This window comes from Notolabrus celidotus, chromosome 18 (assembly GCF_009762535.1).
Source record: "Notolabrus celidotus isolate fNotCel1 chromosome 18, fNotCel1.pri, whole genome shotgun sequence".
Lineage (NCBI taxonomy): Eukaryota > Metazoa > Chordata > Actinopteri > Labriformes > Labridae > Notolabrus > Notolabrus celidotus.
The window spans coordinates 25,662,533-25,682,550 of NC_048289.1; the positions used below are offsets into that span (position 1 = coordinate 25,662,533).

Sequence of the window (20,018 nt, forward strand, 5' to 3'; positions counted from 1 at the left end):
CTTTTAAATTGCTGTTTCTCATTCGTCTTTCATTCGCTCATGGTCTTCCCAAACATTTACAGACTGCAAAACAAACTCTTTAAACAGAAGGTTAACTCACTCAAACTTTTTTTCCCCCACAAATTTAAGGTGGTTACTATAGAAACCGGGACCTCCTGTCACTGCGGGTTACACTCAGACACTCTGCCTGGCAGCGCGCTAAGCACTCTCGAGCACATATCATGCGGGAATGTGACAGCAAAGATGGCAAACACGTTTTCCGGGTGCCGACTGTTCCACCTCCCACAAGAAGTATTCACTTTGACAAGAATGTGTTGTGCTAGAGTGGCTGGGATTAAACATGTACAACTCGCTGTAGGCCTATCACAACTTTAGCCATCAACATGCCATCGGAGACTGTCTGTGCAATCACTTTAACAGTTGGCCGCATCTTACATCTCCCACTGCTCCCACCATTTATTAGTTATTGGAAAGCAGTTAAAATGTTGATGCCGGCACGCTGAGCCGTCTGCGCGCCTGATCTCTGAAGTAAAAGTCTAAAAATAGACGAAATCCGTCGAGAGTTGCAGTGTGAGTTGAGTTTATCTCACACAGATAAACCCTGGTGTGTTGCTGATGTTGAAAGAGACACATGAACAACCAAACACTGATTACTGATGAGTATCTACAGGAGTGTTCTACTGGGGCCAATAGCTGGGATGTCAGTTTACAAGAGAGTCTTTGGAACAGAGTCCACACACTGTTATATATACATGTCATATTTACATAGGGCTGTACGATAAATCAATTTAATCACATTTTTGCTTTCAGGCGATTTAAAAAAACCTCCTCCGCAAAATTATATTGTGTTTGATTTCAATTTTAGTGAAACCACATAATGCACTTTTAAAGAAAAGTTTAGTTTGCACTTTTTTTAGGTACAGTGTGTGGACATATGACTATTTAGCAATGACTTAACACAGGGTTCCCACGCGTCCTGGAAAACCTGGAAAACCTGGAAAACAGTTGACCAGTTTTCCAGTACTGGAAAACACCTGGAAAATGGGAGAAAAAGTCAAATATTCTGGAAAATCACATATAGTCCTGGAAAATTATTCCAACATGGCTGCGTTTGACCTGACCCTATTAACAAAACACATCCCCATTCATTGAAAGTTGAGTCCACGCTGTGCTGGAGAAGACACTGCACAACTTTTTTCACATCTTTTCTCACCATTGTTATGATACCATTTGGTGACTCAAAGGGATATGTGAGTCTTGTTACTGTTAATTTTTTGAAAGGGTTTAAGATCAGTTACTTAAAAAGTATAAATGCAGTCATGTTGAGTCCACAAGGAATGAAATGACCCTCTGTTTTAAAGGATACAAGTGGTATTTACTTGATTCAAATTGAAGTGTTATCTGTTTATCACTATGGTACAGGTCGGAAGTATTTACATTGATACGTTTTACAATACAAATAGTTCCAAGGGCATCTAAGAGTGCAAATGGTAGGAAGCATGTGCTTTAGTGATGGGAAGTTCGGCTCTTTTCAGAGAGCCGTCTCTTTTGACTCGGCCCCCAAAGAAGAGCCGGCTCTTTCGACTCCCGAACGGCTCTTAATTTAGGATCTTTTGTAGCCGTATATTTTACCTTAATTTTGCAAAAACTAATGGTTTGTGTTAAAAACCCTTTTACGTACGGTGATTTCATGAGAATGATTAGGGTTAGGGTTTTGATTAGGGTTAGGGTTGTGATTAGGGTTAGAGTAAGGGTTAGGATTAGGGTTAGAGTTAGGATTAGGATTAGGGTTAGGGTTAGGATTAGGGTTAGAGTTAGGATTAGGATTAGGGTTAGGGTTAGGGTTAGGGTTAGGGTTAGGATTAGGGTTAGGGTTAGGGTTAGAGTTAGGATTAGGGTTAGGATTAGGATTAGGGTTAGGGTTAGAGTTAGGGTTAGGGTTAGGATTAGGATTAGGGTTGGGGTTAGGATTAGGTTAGGATTAGGGTTAGGATTAGGGTTAGGGTTAGGATTAGGGTTAGGGTTGTGATTAGGGTTAGGATTAGGGTTAGGGTTAGGGTTAGGGTTAGAGTTAGGATTAGGGTTAGGATTAGGGTTAGGGTTAGGGTTAGGGTTAGAGTTAGGGTTAGGATTAGGGTTAGGGTTAGGATTAGGGTTAGGGTTAGGGTTAGGGTTAGGATTAGGGTTAGGATTAGGGTTAGGGTTAGGGTTAGGATTAGGGTTAGGGTTAGGGTTAGAGTTAGGATTAGGGTTTGGGTTAGGATTAGGGTTAGGGTTAGGATTAGGGTTAGGGTTAGGGTTAGGATTAGGGTTAGGATTAGGGTTAGGATTAGGGTTAGGGTTAGGATTAGGGTTAGGATTGGGTTAGGGTTAGGATTAGGGTTAGGGTTAGGATTAGGGTTAGGATTAGGATTAGGGTTAGGATTAGGGTTAGGGTTAGGATTAGGGTTAGGGTTAGGGTTAGGGTTAGGGTTAGGATTAGGGTTAGGGTTAGGGTTAGGATTAGGGTTAGGGTTAGGGTTAGGGTTAGGATAAAGGTTAGGATTAGGGTTAGGGTTAGGATTAGGGTTAGGGTTAGGATTAGGGTTAGGATTAGGATTAGGGTTAGGGTTAGGATTAGGGTTAGGATTAGGATTAGGATTAGGGTTAGGGTTAGGGTTAGGGTTAGGATTAGGGTTAGGGTTAGGGTTAGGGTTAGGTTAGGTTTAGAACCAGAACTAAATTTAAGCATACAGAACCAGAACCAACCTCATGCAAACAGAACCAGAATCAAACTCAACCAGAACCGCACCAGAACCGAACCAGAAACGAACCAGAACTGAACCAGAACCAAACCAGAATCGAACCAGAACCCTACCAGAACTGAACCAGAACAGAACCGAATCGAACCAGAACCGGATCAGAACCGAATCGGAACCGAACCGGAACCGAACCGGAACCGAACCGAAACAGAACCGTACCAGAACCGAACCAGAACCGAACCGGATCAGAACCGAACCAGACCCGAACCAGAACCATACCAGAACCATACCAGAACTGAACCAGAACCGAACCGAAACCGAACCGTACCAGAACCGAACCAGAACCAAACCAGACCCGAACCAGAAACATAACAGAACTGAACCAGAACCAAACTGGAACCGAACCGAAACAGAACCGTACCAGAACCGAACCAGAACCGAACCAGACTTGAACCAGTACCGAACCAGAACCGAACCAGAACCGTACCAGAACTGACCCCGAACCGAAGCGGAACCGAACCAGAAACAAACAGAACTGAAGCAGAAACGAACCAGAACCAAACTAGAACCATAGTGGAATGTAACAGAACCGAACCAGAACCGTACCAGACTTGAACCAGAATCGAACCAGAACAGAACCAGAACCATACCAGAACCGAACCAGAATCGAACCAGAACCGAACTAGAACCAAACTCAAGCAAACAGAACCAGAACCAAATCTGTTTGAAATATATGACGATTATTTTTCATCTTTATTGTATAAGTAATGCAAGGCTTAGCCAAGCTTTCCAGCCCTGACCCTTGCTACCCACATACTCCTACATGTCCTCTACAGAAAGTTAAACAATGCATCCACTAGAGGGCGCCACTACGAGTCAAAAGTTACACTAGAAAAGAGGAGTCAACATATATGATGATGACACTGTGATGGTGGAGGATGTGTTGATTATGGCTGTTTTTCGAATCCGCCTGCTACATACCACCTTTGAATGTAGTATATGCAGTACGTACTGCATACTGCGTTTGAAGGTAGTATGTAGTATGACTGTTATGTTGGATCTGGTCTGCCGTATGCTGGGTCAGGCGTCACTGGATTTCCGGATTCGGAAAGCAGAAGTAAACAACGGCCAAGCTGATCACAAAACTGCTTCTTTAGCATCACTTATGATCTTAAAAGTTAAGAAATGGTTTCTATGGATTTCTATAATTTTCACAGCATCTAAAACTGAGTTACCCCTTCAAAAAAGAAGAAGTGTAACGTTAGCACTGTGCATTGTGGGAAACAGTACCTGAGGGAGACCAGTCCGATGCATAGTGAGAAATGTTCTCGAATCAGTAAGACATCCGGGTAGTTTTGGCGTACTGCAGATTTTGCTCTTGTTCACACACTGCATACTGAATTTTGGTCAAATCAGTACGTACTGCTAGTATAGGAGGCAGTTTAAAAAACAGCCAATGTATCTGTTAGAAAGAGGCTGTATTAGAGGCAGCATTGTCAGTGGCGGGAGTGTTTGAAGTCATTAAGCGCATCACAAGGTGTGGATGGAGAATTATTTTTCCTGGTAGTACCAATAAGATAAATTGACAACGTGCATCACTTCCATTATTATTCTTTCAGATCAATAATCTATCTATATAAAATATATGATCTAGTCTCCTTTGTTGCATTTTGCTGTTCTGGCTTAAACTAATGGCTCCAGTGGTACTGCATCATTTCATCTGTATTTGTAAGCTTACAGGAAACATGCAGAAATGCAAACAACATAAATGCAGACTCAGGAATACAAACAGACAAAGAGCATGAATGAAGCTTTAGGGTTCAATTTGAGACTTTTATCGTATATATCTTTTCTCCCAGGTCTGTCTTTGGATGGTGTTAAAGCTCCTGTAAGGAACTTTGGTTTGTGGTGATGTCAGCGCCCCCTGTGGACAAAACCTTCCTCTTTTCACTTTGATGATTTTCTTTTGTATACGTCTGTTTTTTTTCAAACTTTATTCCTGTAAACAAGCATAAGAGGGCATCATAGCACAAGAGAGAACAAACAGTTGGTCATCTGCACATCCTTATGGTTCTAATTGAAAAACATGTGAGCTCATACAGTGGTGGCTCATTAATCATTTCTTAAGGTGACTTGCCTAACCCATTATTCCCATTATTACAAAAATATCCCTGCCCTCAGAGTTACACAGAAAGTCATTTTTTCACTCGGTCCCTGCTGCAAGTTTGAGCTGAAATATTTTCCTATTACTGTTTTTTTTTCTGGCTGCTTATAAAATCATTAACAAGTATTTACCGAGCACTGAGAGGTGAGCTGCTGATAAATAATTGAGAATTAGCAGTCAATCCAAAAATGTTTAGTATTGCCCGGGTTACCTCCTGTCAATATGGCTGAATTAATAGGCATCGCTTGTTGTCAACATTTGCTGTGGAAAAATGTGAAAAAAAAGGGCCGTTTCTTGAGTGTGTGTTAAATCGTCTTGTGTAACACCTTCCCCTTGGCAGCAGTTAAAAATAACTCCACAGAAACAGTCAATCTTTATGCTGATGGTCTTGTTTGCTTTTGTAGGTTACATAGAGACATCACTATTTATCGTAGTCTGTTTCATAACCTGAAAGAAACTCCTCACTGAGGCTTTAAATAGTGTAGCATGCATTCACAGGGCAAGGACATTTGTATTAATAACCTGAGAGTTTTGAATGTGATGAAACAGAAATACTGGATTCTGTAACATATAGAAAGTGTAGTCTTATAAAAGTGCACTTTACTCATTTCAGATGTTTTGCTAATACATATAGGATGACAGTGTTGAAAAAATCTGAAGCAGGTTGAACAACGGTTATTTAATATTGGATTCATCTACAAATATTGTCCCATTAAATGCACTGTCTATTCCAAAAATGTCAGAATGCGAGAAAGGCTTCTTACAGCTCATAGCGATGCCTTCAAAATTCACATTTGTTCAAATTAACATTCCTAAACACAAACTAAAGACCAGCTGTTAATTCATTATCATTAATGACACAGGCATTAAGCAAACCATTACATTGAAGAAGCCAGATCCGGCACATATGTTTCATTTCCTCCTAAAACAGTTTGGAAAACTATCCAAATAGTTGAAAAAATAAAAGTCTGTCTCCTGATTTAAGGGTTTATGTAGACCCATGTTGTTGTGCACCCCTGAAAAAGGAGAGGAAAATAGTGTTAAGTTGAATACAACATACAATTATTAAAATATGACACCAGCTTAACATTTTGGGTGCTGGTTTGCCTGGTTGTTGAGGCATGCACCCCGTGTACAGGGGCTGTGGTTCCCTCAATTTGGTGGTCACTGGTTTGACTCCTTTGCTGCATGGTTTCCCCCACTCTCTGCTCCCTACACGTCCTATCTCGCTTCCACTGTCCTGTCTAGTGAAAGCAAAAAACGCCCCCCCCCTTTCCCAAAGAGCATCACAACTTTTTGACAGTGTTAAACAGGGTTAGATGTAAAAGAAGGAAGTACATGCTTTACTTGAGCAGAATCATTACTCAAGCCTACAACAGCTAGCTTAAGTCTTCACCTAACTCATTGCAGTACATGAAACACAACACATATGACAGTGCAACAGATCTTAAACACATACAAGCGTTGATACACCTTAAGACAGAATAATGGATACAGGAAGTGCAGCTACGGGGTTTTCTTACAAGCTAACTTTTAATTAGCTTAAACTATAGGCGTTTCTAGCCCATTTTTGGGGGTGCTGAAGCACTTCTAAATTGAATCCCAGCACCCCTAAAACTTGAGAAATTTAAATTGTCTTTTTTACTGTATGTTCTTTTTAACAAGCTAGAAAAGTTTTAAAACCATACAGTACTTGGTTGAAACGTAGTATTTTAACAACAAAAATACAGCAGCTCCACCGCGTTTTACATGTTGTGCATTGCATTTCAAATGAAAGTCCAAAAAATTACTCCAATGTCAATTTTTTGTATTTTTGGTACTCACTATAGCGGGCTGGTTTACTCCAGAAACATGCATTCTGTTTATGTATATGTTGAGGAGCTGCTGGATCAAAATGAGTTGTCTTTCCCCAGAAATTAGGGTTACCATATGTTTCTTTTATGATTCCAATCCATTTCTCCTTTGCTGAGGATCAGCATTTAAATAACCTTTATCAGATTTGATGGTTTAGTCACAGACTTTCCCAAAAAGTGTTAAAACTTTCTTGCACAAATGTGGGAATGAAATTGCATTAAAATGTACAAAACAGTGAAATGTATCTTGCCCGGCTGAGCACCCCTAAACATCCAATCCTAGAATCGCCCCTGGCTTAAACCTTATTTTAACTTACTCAAGCATCACAAAAACACTGTCTTAAAACTGTCTCAAAACTTGTAATATGTAAGCAAGTTATTTCTTTTTTTTCTGACCACAAAAAGGAAGAAACGACAGTGTATCCTTATTGAGAGCATTTAGCAGAGGGAGGACACACGGCTCTCTCCTAGCTGAGAGGGCGGAGACAAAAGCAATCAATCACAGATAAATCTGATACTTTTTTGTAATCACTACATCACAATTTTGAAAATAAAGAACAAGTAAAAAGTGTGTATTCAACAATCTTGCCTTCTTACCTGTTCTTTGTTTTAAACGTATGGTATATAAACAACTTCAAGTATTGCAAATAATTTAAAAGTTTTAGTAATTTAAAGTGAATTTTCTCATGATTCATTACATAAACCTGCAATTTATTATTGTTTGTGCATTACTTTTAAATCTGTCACACTTACAGCTTTACTAAAGTGATAAGTGTGATTAAATTACCTCTTCACATGTGCAAAGTGAGCTATATTTATTGTGTGTTGATCTAATATGTACTTTCACATGTGCTCAGTTTTCTGAAGCCTGTACGGCTGTCATATTTGCTCTCTGATTTACAGCATGTCCATGGCAACTATCTGCACGAGTGTGAATTATAGCTTTCACAGAGTGTTTGCAAAATAGATGAGAGCCAGCCTCATCAGTCGCCACTTAATCTTCTGGCATCAGCTGTAACACCAGATGTGGCTCAAGATACAACATACATCAAGCCAATTGTTAGTCCTCACACCACAGAGCAGCAGCAGCAGCTTTGTAAAGGACATGTAACGCTGCCTCCACCTGGCGGGGAGGCGGTACTGCGGCCACAGCAGGACCCTGAAGCCAAGGTCATGGGGAGAGTGTCAACTGCTGTCTAACCTCTGTCACGGGAGGGGTTTATGGCACATACGTGTGACATTGTGCGTGTTTGCATGTGTTTGCATAGAAGACATCTTGATGTAAGTGTGAGTGTGTGTGTGTGTTTGTGCGTGCGTGTGTGTGTGTGTGTCCTGGGGGAGAGCTTCGTTGTGGTAGCTCCATTAGCCTCTCGAGCATCATTATTGTTGAAATAAACAACAGCTAAGCTCCGGTGTCCTCTGTGCCCTTGTTGCTCTATTAGATGGTCTTAAGTGTGTGTGTGTGTGTGTGTGTGTGTGTGTGTTAGTGTGTGTGTATGTGCGTGTTCCTTGTTGGTACATTTGTGCTTACAAATTAGCAATACTCCTGTTTGTGCACCTACATTAGCGCCCTTTTGATTCCTGCTTCCGTCTTAATTAGTTTACTGTGATTTAAGAGAATCCTCATCCTTGTTTTGTGTGTGTGTTTCTGTGTGTGTGTGTGTGTGTCTGTGCTTATTAAAGGTACCTAATCCCTTCCTTGGACCGCTCCCATGCTGGCTTCTACCGCTGCATCGTGAGGAACCGGGTGGGGGCCCTTCTGCAGAGGCGCACAGAAGTACAGGTGGCCTGTAAGTATGAGCACTGGACACAGGTGAAACACAGATAAATGGACTCTGTGGATGAGTGAAATGGATGGATGATGGATAGATACAGAGAGAGAGAGAGAGAGTGTGTGTGTGTTTGTGTGTGTGTGTTTGACTGCCTGCAGAGTACACAATAAGCCCACACTCTGCTTGCCTTTGCGTCAAGGACTGACTGAGGAGGGACAGATGCCAGCAGAGTGAAAGACCTACCTGTGTATCAGCTGCGGTGTTATCAACGCGGACAGCTGTTCCACTCAGCGTTCTTATTAGATTGATATTGTCGCCGTGGTTGTTTTTAACTTTGCTTCATTTTAATATGACCGCCGCTTATTTCCTCCACACTCTCTCTCCCTTTTGTCAACAACATCTGTCGTTTCATGGCGAACACGCCGCTCAGATGAGGTATGTTTCTGTAATTTTTCCAGCGCCACTTTCAGGGCCTCTCCGCTCCCTCGTCTTGTTAACGAGCCATTAACCGACGTGCCGCAGAGGTGTCTGGAGTGTTGTTACCTCCAATCCACCCCCAATGCTCTCTCAGTGGTTTCAACCGTCCTACGCCCATTACGCCGCCTTCCTAAGATATGCCAGGGTCACTGGGTTTCCCTTGTTTCAGCGACATTTGAGTGGATGTGACACAGCGCCTGTACCTGACTGAACAAAGCAGCCAACCAGGCGTGAGAGGGGAAGAGACAGTGAGGGCCTAACAGTCCCACCGGTCCTCTTCTACTGTATGCTGTCTCGTCCCTCCAGGGCTGCCCCAAAACTACAAATTCATCTGGTTGACTTGTAAACTTAAGTTTAAGGAAGTAGACGACTAGTTGTGGCACATTTAGCGTATTAATCTAGTTGATCCAAGCAATTAAGTTCATCATCATGTTTCAAGTTAAATTGTAAAATCTCGTATTATTATAAAGAATTTGAAATAGTGATAACTAGCCTAAAGAAAATGCTACCAATAAAGCCGTGACATCTATCATTCTGAATGTGTCGCAACAACATTCAAGGACACTGAACATTACTTTTGTAATACATGGACGCCATGATGAGCACGATCTACGCATGGTTGGAGAACCCAGTGAAGTTTGAGAAATCTCATGGCGTTAATAACACCCTGGATACTGAGATCGTCCCAAAGTCTGACAATAAAGAAGAGGAGGAGACTCACATCCTTATTGTGGAAGGCTTTCTGCTCTACACCTTTGAGCCTTTGATCGACGTGTTGAACCAACGCTACTGTATTTCCATCCCATACGAAGAATGCAAAAAGAGGAGGTGCTCAAGGAACTACTCGGTGCCAGACCCCCCCCGGCCTGTTTGATGGTCATGTCTGGCCCATGTATTTGAAACACAAAAACACCAACAATATACTTTTACTCTGCTGTCCCTCTAATTTGGTCCTCTAAATCAGGGGTTCCCAAAGTGTGGGTTGGGACCCCCTGGGAGGTTGCGAGACAAAAATGGGGGGTCATGAGATGTCTTCCAGAATGTTTTGCTTTTTAAAGTCATCTAAAAACCGTTCATTTTATCCATTATAGTAAAGAATATCGACAGAAATAGTAGCTAAACTTGAAATAAAACCTTGGAAATAGAAAATGTAATTAATTTTCTGCTTTTCTTTTTGCCAGATGACTCCGAAGTTTAGGGTTAGTGAACAGTGAATTATCAAACGCATCAGTAGCAGTAGGTTAATTCGCAACAGCACAGGAAACACAGCCACATGCTCATATAGGTAGGCTAATTTTCTGCAGACCAGCTAAATGAAGCCACATTAAATCACTTTGAGGGACAGTGGGGGTCACAAGTCTTTGGCAGCTATATTTCTGGGGTCGCTTGCTGAAAAGTTTGGGAACCCCTGCTCTAAACTGTAGTTTGTAGACCTTTTCTCTCTATATAGATGATTCAGCTGGCTTTACCCTGGCTAGTAGCTGCTAACTAGCTAAAAAACTGCGTTGCAATGAAGAAGAAGAAGCGGTGCAATAGTCGCCTAGTGTGGAAAACATAATATATGATTACTTTTACACTTGGATGTGGGGGGAGTTTGACACTTTTTGCTGACTCCCTTAACTTTACGACACATTAAAAACATGCACTTCACTCTGTGCTACATCCTCTTAGTTGTCTGTAAGTAGACCACAGAAAAGACCTATTTGCCTAAACTCACCATTGTCCGTCCGTGGATAAGTAACCTAATAAGGTCTAATAGAAAGACCCTCTCTCTTAAAAAAAGACAGCTCTGCAGGTAGAAGCCCTTAAAACCCTTAACCCAGTAATTTTTCCAAGGAATTCAAATTCTTTAAATCTGTAGTCTTTAATGGCTAATGAAAAAACCTTCAGACACATCAAATGTATGAGTTTTGCTTAGCCCCAGTTGGCTTTTCCGGATTAGGCATGCACCCCATGTGCAGAGGATATAGTCCTAGTCACAGCGGTCCCTGGTTCGACGCCGAGCCTCAACCATTTGACTTGAATTTACTGCATGTCTTCCCCCACTCTCTACTCCCTGCATTTCGTGTCTCTCTTCAGCTGTCCTGTCCAATAAAGGCGAAAATGCCCCAAAATGTAACTTTTTAAATAATCCCCTATGTTTTGAGGTGATAAGTTGAGAACGTCACTGTGCTGACACCAGTGCTTCAGAAGTCTACATGATGGGCTTTGCATGCTGTGTGTGTGCAGCACTCTCATTTTCCTTGGATTCAAATTACTCTTAATTCTGCGTTGAACAGTTATGGTGCAGATTAACACAGAACCGGAGCACAAGCATTTTTTAAATGTTAAGTTTGATTTTTGGGCATTTTTGCCTTAATTTGATAGGACAGCTGAGGAGAGACAGGAAATGTGGGGAGTAGAGAGCAGGTGAGGACATGCAGCAAAGAGTCAAGGCTGGAATCGAACCTATGACCTATGTGACCTCTGTGACCTGGGATACAGCCTCTGTATATGGGGCGCACACTTAGACCACTCCAACGGTGCCCCCCAAACATGATTTTTAAGTACTTCACAGAGCTAATATCACCAACTTCAAATGTACCACACACTTTATATCACTCAAAATAAATGTTTCCCTGAAGCATAATCAGACGTAGAAACCAAACATTTGTTTAGTTTTGTCCTACAACTATTTTTGTGTGAAAATGTATTTGCAAAAGATCATTTTAAGCTGGAGAGACGATTACTTCTCCATTATTGGGTTATGGTAGGTTGTTTACCTGATAAATAAGATATGGCATAAAATACACATTTACTCTTTAAATATTTCCAGCTTTATCTTTTTAACCTTAAATCTTTTATTTCAACAATCTGAAGCTTTATGAAGTGCATGATCCACAAAGTGCTCAAAGATGACATATTACGAGTAAATAATCTTCATTATTTGAATTCGGATTTATTTTTCATCGACTAGCATTCAATTGTTTTTTATGGGCAGCACTGTTTCCCTTCATTTCCGCTGCTTCCATCCCCGTTTCTTTCTTTTGTTGCTTTCCCTCCCTCCCTCTTGACTCAGTCCCTTTTTTTTTTGGCCACCACTGCTCCCTATTTATTTCTTGGCTTGCAACCCGCTGTTTTCCGTTTGTGTTTTTTTTCCACCTCTTCCCATTTCCATAATTCTCCTCCCCTCTGTCATCAGCCGCTCATGAAGGGGTGCGGAGAGGGAGGCAGAGCTAAAAAAAAAAAGGGGAATTAAGGACAACCGCTGGAGAAACGGATGAGGTAGACACAGATGGGAGGGAGAAAGCAAGAGAGAGAGAGAGAGAGAGGGAGAGATGGAGGGATCTCTTTTGCAAAAGCTCTCCCATTGAGGCGGCACAATTAGGATTGCAGAGACACACCTCGGAGAAAGGGAAACACGCCGAGGCATTAGAGTTTAGGCGAGGGGAGGAGGACATCATGGCGCCGAAACTGCAGATCAAAGTCAGGATTTGCTCACTTCCCAGATTTTCATTTAAGCTAAGCACCACAGCTGTACGGCCAAGCCAGATTACCTTTTTTGATTCCCTTTGAAAAGAGAGAGAGAGAGAGAGGAAAATAAGATTGCCATCGATACACAGCCACTCCAACATCCTCGGTGCAAAGCCCACATACCTTGATCCCTACATTTCTCAGAGATATCACTGCTTCTGAGCTTTGTTCGCTCTTAATTGAGTTTGTTTGTTCTTCTTGACGAATATTCGAGTCTTTCCAGTTCTCATAGAGATGAAAACACAATCTTCTTGGTATTCAGCTATCACACCGAGAACCAAAGTGTGCACTCTGTCTTCCCCGCCTGCGTCGGAGGAAGAGAATACAAAAGTCCGCTTGTTACTGTGGTCCTATAAAGGTTTACAATCCGCGTCAGCCGATATGATTGCACAGAGGAGAATTGCACAGCTGAGATCGAAACAACAATTGAAGTTGGGGGACTGACGGGATGGACGCAAAATCCATCAAAATAAAAACCCAGACCTGCTCCGTGGATCTCACTTACAAATGGGCTGAGCACGGAGCAGGGATATTAACGCGGCTTTGTTGTCAGCTTTTGAGATGTAAAGAGGCAGTGGAGGAATAAAAAGCGCTGTAACAAATGAAATGTATTAGGAGATAATAGAAAAGCGGCAGCTCTGGTCATCCAGCATGTTGAGTAATGCACACATTCAGAGTGTGATCAAGATTGATCGCCCTCCGTTCATCCACACAGAAGGAAAACGCAATATGAATATGAGTCGATTGAGCGTCCCTCTGTGAGTCATTCCATCTCGGCTCCTTCTCACACTTTTTTTTCTTGATGTACTCTCGAAACCATAGCAACAATACTGTACTGTCCATCAAAGTGTTTCTTTGTCACATTGCGCGTTAGAAAACAGATGGCAAAAAGAACAGCAGGGTGAACAAAAGTCAGATTCAAGAAAGAAAAGGAAAATTGTGCCTTTTGACTTCACGCTCTCTTTTCTTCTCTTACTTTCTGTGTGTGTGTGTGTGTGTGTGTGTGTGTGTGCTTGTTTCCTGTAGTTATGGGCAGTTTTGAAGAAGGTGAACGCACCCAGTCGGTCTCTCAGGGGGAGGGCGCAGTTGTCCATGCGCCACGCATCCGCAGCTTCCCCCAACCCCAAGTGACCTGGTACAGAGACGGGCGCAAGATACCACCCAGCAGCCGCATGTAAGTCTTTACTTTTCTTGTTTTGAGTCTTTTCTGTGTCTAACTTTGTGTCTTTTGTTTGATCCTGGGAGCACTTTTCAGTGTCTCGTCTGTTCCAGCCGGTGTTTGAGAGCTTTAGTTTGAGCACTTTAGTTTAAGAGCGTCTGTTCCTTCCTTGTGTTTGTCACTCATCTTGATACATGTTGTGTTAAAGGCGGGTATACATTTCCCTTTCAGAACAAGGTCCAAAAGTGGAAGTGTTTTGGCAGGGTGTGAAATAAAATCACCTCTTTGTGTCTCGTTCTGAGTTGAAAAGAAAACCGAAACATGAAGCGTCTTTTCAGCGTCCCTCTCCCCCCCCCCCCCCCCTCTCTCTCTCTCTCTCCTTCTCTCTCTGTGTCTCTTCTTCATTTTGGCCCCAAAATAGGGTATGATTTGTTCCTGGGGTGATCAATATTTGCCAGCCAGTAGCGGTGTTGTTTGTACAGCACCTTCAGTACCCAGTAGGGCCAGCTCACTCTGAAGCCGCTGACAGACTCAAATAGGATTGTTTTGCTTCCTGTTCACTTAAGCTTGAAGTGTATAAATGGAGAGTTGCATTGGGACGGGGATGCTGCTCCTTTCTCATTTGATCTTCAGCCCAAGAGGAACAGAAGAGGCCAATTGCGATACTTTGGATGCATGGGTTTTGTTCTTCTATCCAATTTATAACCAAAAAATCTCAAACTGTGATGTTTTAAAGGCTTCTGCATCATCAAAAGAGTCCTCCTCTAATGAAGCATCGCACTCTTGCCCTCATGTTCCAAAGTTCCACAGTAAATAAAAGATATCAGTAGCTATGCCAGATTTTTACAACATACACTTCAGTCAGTCCATTTGGTATTGATCAGAACTTTACTTCAGGCTCCGAACCTCATCACTCCATGCAGGTTACATGCAGAGAATCAGGAGTGATGACATCCATCCATCCATCCATCCTCCCATCCATCCATTATCTTGACCACTTATCCCATTAGGATTCAGGGGGGGGGGCTGGAGCCAACCCCAGCTGACTTTGGGCGGAAGGCAAGGTACACCCTGGACAGGTCGCAAACCTATCACAGGGCAGGAGTGATGACATAATACAGTTCCTCCAGGAAGTTGCGATTTCCAGTTTGGTGATACATCAGACACATTTAGTAAGTTTGGATCAACTCCTTGTTGAAAGATGCAGATTCATTTCAGAGTGCTGTGAACGGACTGTGCCCAGTGCGCCTGTAACTGCAGTTGCATTCAAGGACCATCGTAAATGTGCAATACAGCCCTTTCATGGCACTTTTCTGTGAATCAAGAGAATCAAAATACAATCACAGTGGCCACATCAAGAATGTTTTCTAAAAACAACTGTAATTTAGCATATTTACTTGCCCCTGAGATGTAATTGGAAAAAAAAACCCCACAACTTTCACTGCAATTTTTTCAAAAAGCTGTCGCAAAATCAGGCTTTTTGGGCTGCAACAATCACAAAAAAAAAACAGCGAAATCCTGGAGGGACTGATAATATCTTAAATCAGCCTGCAGGTGGATACTGAGGAAGTTGTGGGGCTGAAGTTTGATTGAGTACTGGTGCAGGGGCAGAGGCAAAGCAGAGGCAAAGACTTGAAATCCTGTAGCTTAAATATACCGCCTAATTAGGAAGGTACTTTTTCAGGTGAATGCAGCTATAATACATGGCAAATGTAAAAGTAGTGCAGCTCAAGTTGCCTGCTCACAGGCGTTGCACCATTTATGGAGAACACTACTTCAGTGAACCAAACAAACAAAGAACCTCTGCGTCTCTGCATCACCGTGCTCCCATCCTGCCATCATCCTCATTTAACCAACACTGTAGAGACTTGTGAGTTTGTGTTAATGTGATGATACTCTCTGGCGATAAACAGACGAGTGAGAGTCATGTAAAGGACAAAAGCATCCATGCATAATGTGTTTTCAGCAATGTCATGTACTACCAAGAGAAACTGAAATAATTGGAGGATGGGAACTGGTGCTGTCAGCTGGCAAGAAGTGCTGCCATACCAAAAATGCTCCAGTACACAAAGGGTTAAATTTAGTCTTTCAACAGTAGTTATTTTATTTTTCCGGACTGAGATTGAGCATCCCTGATTTGGGATTGTAAATATAAAACATGTTTGATAGTTATGATTCAAGGTCAGACTGCCTCAAATGGGATACAAGGAGTAACCAATGAGAGGGGCGGACTGGGAAGCGTCAAGAACCAGATCTTTCAGCTCACAGTGAATGTAAACACACATATTCGTATACTCTTTTTTAGTTTTTCGCTACAAAACAGAAAACACATCACAACAGTCAGCATTGATCATCCTCCATGTTTGTACATCTTTGGGTTTCACAAGCATGCTACCGAAACCGGCATTTCTTTTTTTACTTTTTTTTATAGCAGAGATCTATGATGAGTGGTTTGTTTAAGTGTCAAAATAAAGCAGGGTCAGATTTGATTTGTTAGAAAACTCCACCTGCACATTTACAGGACAAAATAGCTAAGAGATAAGATGAACTGTTGTGTCAGCAGGAGGCGCAAAATTCAACACAAGCTGAAAGTTCCTTACTGAGGCTTTGAAGGTGTTTTGGTTAGCAGAAGGGGCGGGGCTTCAAGACTGCGGCTCCACCATAGACTGTATAAATAATGGACGTAGTATCCGTGACGTCACCCATCTGTTCCTGAACACTGCTTTACAATGTTACAATGTCATTTAGCAGACACTTTTATCCAAAGCGACGTACATACGAGAACAAGAACAACACAAGCAAAGATCTAGACAAGAGGAAACAAGATCAGTACGAGTAACAAAGTGCTTCAAGTCAATTTGGGTGCAGGTACTGCCAAGCAGTGTAAAGGCAATGCACAAAGTAAATAAGGATTTTTTTTTTTTTTTTTTCAAAATAAGGAACATCTACAATGAAGCAACCAAACAATTTAAGACCTTCCATTATCATCATCAACAATTAACATCACCACAATAATGACCAAAGTACCAAGTGCTGGGTCACTCAAGAGCTGAACATAGATTCCCAGAGTAGAGCAGGCCAGTGCGAGTCAATTGTAGCTGGACGACATGATCTGCCACTGGGGACAACAGTGGAGAATAGTCTAGCTAAGTGCATAGTGCTTCTTAAAGAGCTGGGTCTTTAGCTGTGTTTTGAAAGTCGAGAGGGACTCTGCAGATCGAATGGAGTTGGCCAATTCATTCCACCATTTAGGGAAAACAGAAGAGAAGAGTCGAGCTAGTGATTTTGATTTTGAGGCCTTGTGTGCTGGGAGCACTAGGCGCTTTTCAGAGGCTGAGCCTAGCGGGCGAGAAGGGCAGTAGACCTGGATGAGGGGTTCCAGGTAAACTGGAGTGGTTTTGGTGACTGCTCTGTAAGTCATGATTAGAGTTTTGTATCTGATGCGAGCTGCAACTGGTGGCCAGTGTAGCGAAATGAGCAGGGGAGTGACATGAGCTGTCTTAGGCTGGTTGAAGACCAGACGTGCTGCTGCGTTCTGGATCATTTGCAGAGGTTTAACTGTGAATGCAGGGAAGCCAGTCGACGGCGGCAGCCATATTGGAAATGCTGAACTAAACCACGCATAGTGTGATGTAAAGAGGTGGAGTTTGAGCCTCCTAGCCAACAGCTATGTGTTCCCGACCATAGACTATAAATAAAAATGGACAGCGTTGCTCCGCCTCTTCCCGTTGTACGTTTCTGAAGCCAACTTTTTTAAAGTTTGACTGCTCCCCCATTCAAATGAAGGGGGGAGACGGATTTTTTTACCTATACTGCAGCCAGCCACCAGGGGGCAGACGCTTTGGTGAAAGCTTCACTTCCAGCTGAGTGAGCTGCACCCCTGTTCCCGTCTGTCAATCAAGTCAGTCATGTCCTTATTTGGGCAAAAACTTGTAATCTTAATATCTTCTGAACCGATGCTTTAGAAATAAATTCACCCCCTATACAGTGTGTGTAGAGCCAAGCTGTTTTTTGAACCAGGCTGTAAACATGTTAATTAATGCTTCAAAGATCGTCTTTTTTCAATGGGTGTGTATGTGGTTTCCGGTGTTTCTGCAGCCAGCCTCAAGCGGATTCTCGATGAACCGCAGTTTATAACACTTCCACATGGGCTTCATAGTTTGAGACCGGAGGTTGCCGCCTGGGCAACACCAGCCTGATTCCAATACTGTACGGGCTCTGGCTCTGAAAACATTCCAAGGTCAAAACGTCACTCCCCATATCTGCTGTATTTTGGCTTCACTTTTGGAGACTGGAAGGAGATGAAGACGTGTCATCCATCTTTATGTACAGTCACTTGAAAACAAGTAGCAACTCTAGCCGAGTTGCTCGAGGCAAACATCTGTCTTTATCCTCTCAAGGCATCATGTAACCTTTTGATATGTGCATAGTGATATCAAAACAACCATTCGGCTTGACACTGTACATCCCCTGTCAAGGTGATCGCGCCTCTGTTTCTCTTTTAATGATCGACTTCTGTGCTTGTTTGTGAACACACATCTCCAGAGTACCTTGTGTGTGCACCTGTGCAAGGATGAGTGTGTGTGTGTATGTGTGTGTGTGTGTGTGTGTGTGTGTGTGTGTGTGTGTGTGTTGGAATGGCACTTATCCCCATCTCATCACATCTGCATTTCTTCGCAGTGGGAGGTGACCTTGCCCTCGGTTAGAGTGAATCTTTCTTATCAGCTCCTCATCATCAGTAATCATACCCTGACCTAGAATGACAATGAGAGGGAGCAGCCAGAGTGAGCGAGGAGCTGGAGTGGAGGATGCAGGGTAGACTGGGTTGCTTGGACTTGTTCCGTCATGTTATGGAAAGTAGTTTTTAGGAAGTCATGGGGGGGGGGGGAAGTCAAAAAGAGAGATACACAGAGATCAAGGTGTAATTTGAGGCTCCTAAAAGTTTGAGTTTGAAGAGAGTAGTGTCACAGAAGTTAATGAGTGATCACACTTTGTCAAATGTGAGTGAAAAACAGCTCATCAAGAACACTCTTTTAACTGCTTTTCTATAATTCACTTTCTTCATCTCTCTTTTTTCGAAGTTTCTCTCTCTCCTCTCTCTTTCTCTCTCTCCGCCGCTTCTTTTGTCTCTGCCATCCGCCACCCACTGCGTTGTTTCTCCTCATCCTCGCTTCCTACCCTCTAGCTCCGAGAATGCTAATGCCTAGCGCACTACCAAGGTCAGTGTGTGCAAATGAGCGCGGTTGATAAGAGGCGGCCTTTTTTATTGAAAATCATTTAATTGAATTTGATTCGTGCCACTAGCGGTGACTCTGTAGAGGCATCAAAGTCTCACTTGTGAGGAAGGTTGAGGGAGCGCCAAAAGAGAGAGTTCTGAGCTGAACCGCGACAACGATGAAGGCGCTTTCCAAGGACTCCTGCCCTCGCAGTCAAGTCCTAGCTTTGTTGTCTCTTTAAATATTGTCAGTACTTTGTTTAATATAATAATTGTTATAGCCTTTGTGATAAAGAAGGTTCCCTTTTTCAGTATCATGCGCACAATGCACAATAGTTATGACAAGACGAAGAGCGCAGGAAATAAAGATTCCTTTCCTTTTTTTCTTGCATTTCCAATTTCCCCCTTCTTCTCTCACCTTGTGCTTTTTTTACTCCCTTTCTCAATACCTCCCTTTATTGTCCCCTTACTCCTGCCATCCCTCCTCAGGTGTCGTAACTTTAATTTGCAGGCTCTCCAGGGTTTTGTTCTGCTTCTCAGTATAATCACACCTCAGCAACGAGGAGCAAGAAAAAAAGTGGTAATCACTCGCAACAAATCTAACAGCTAACTGGCAAAGGATCTACTCTCTCTACCATAATGTGGTATAGATTTATATTGGAGGTTGCTGAAATGTTTCACACAGTAGGGAGGTTGTTATTGACCTTCAGTTATTTCTAAGTACAGTAGACTGGTGGAAAGGCTTAGAAATGACTCCAGGATGAAAGTTTTTAACTGCTCAGATGTTTTCAAGTTCAAGTTTGGACTGCAGGCAGGCCACTTCAGCACCGGGATTCTACTACTACAGAGCCATACTGTTAGAGTAGCTGTTTGAATATGTGAGGTCTTGGATGGCAGCATGTGTTGCTCCAAAACATGTATACATTGTTTTGCATTGATTCTGCCTTTCCAGATTTATAAGCTATCAATGCCACAGGCCCTCATCTGTTCACAGGCAATGTTTTTGGAAGTGATTTTGAGCTGATGCAGTGACTTCCACTACAGAGCATGTCTGATTTTAATGCAGTGCTGATTGAAGGCCTGAAGATCAAGGCCATCCAGTATTTGTGTTTGTCCTTGTACCT

General features: G+C 42.5%; 1 protein-coding gene across 2 annotated transcripts in view; it reads left to right on the forward strand.

Moving 5' to 3' along the window:
- sdk2b (sidekick cell adhesion molecule 2b) overlaps positions 1-20,018 on the forward strand; it is a 486,503-nt gene that overhangs the window by 348,574 nt on the left and 117,911 nt on the right. For both annotated transcript variants that reach the window (XM_034707425.1, XM_034707426.1), the window contains exons 3-4: positions 8,442-8,548; positions 13,547-13,694. In XM_034707425.1, the coding sequence (XP_034563316.1) occupies positions 8,442-8,548; positions 13,547-13,694 (255 nt within the window). The remainder of the gene's footprint in view (positions 1-8,441; positions 8,549-13,546; positions 13,695-20,018) is intronic.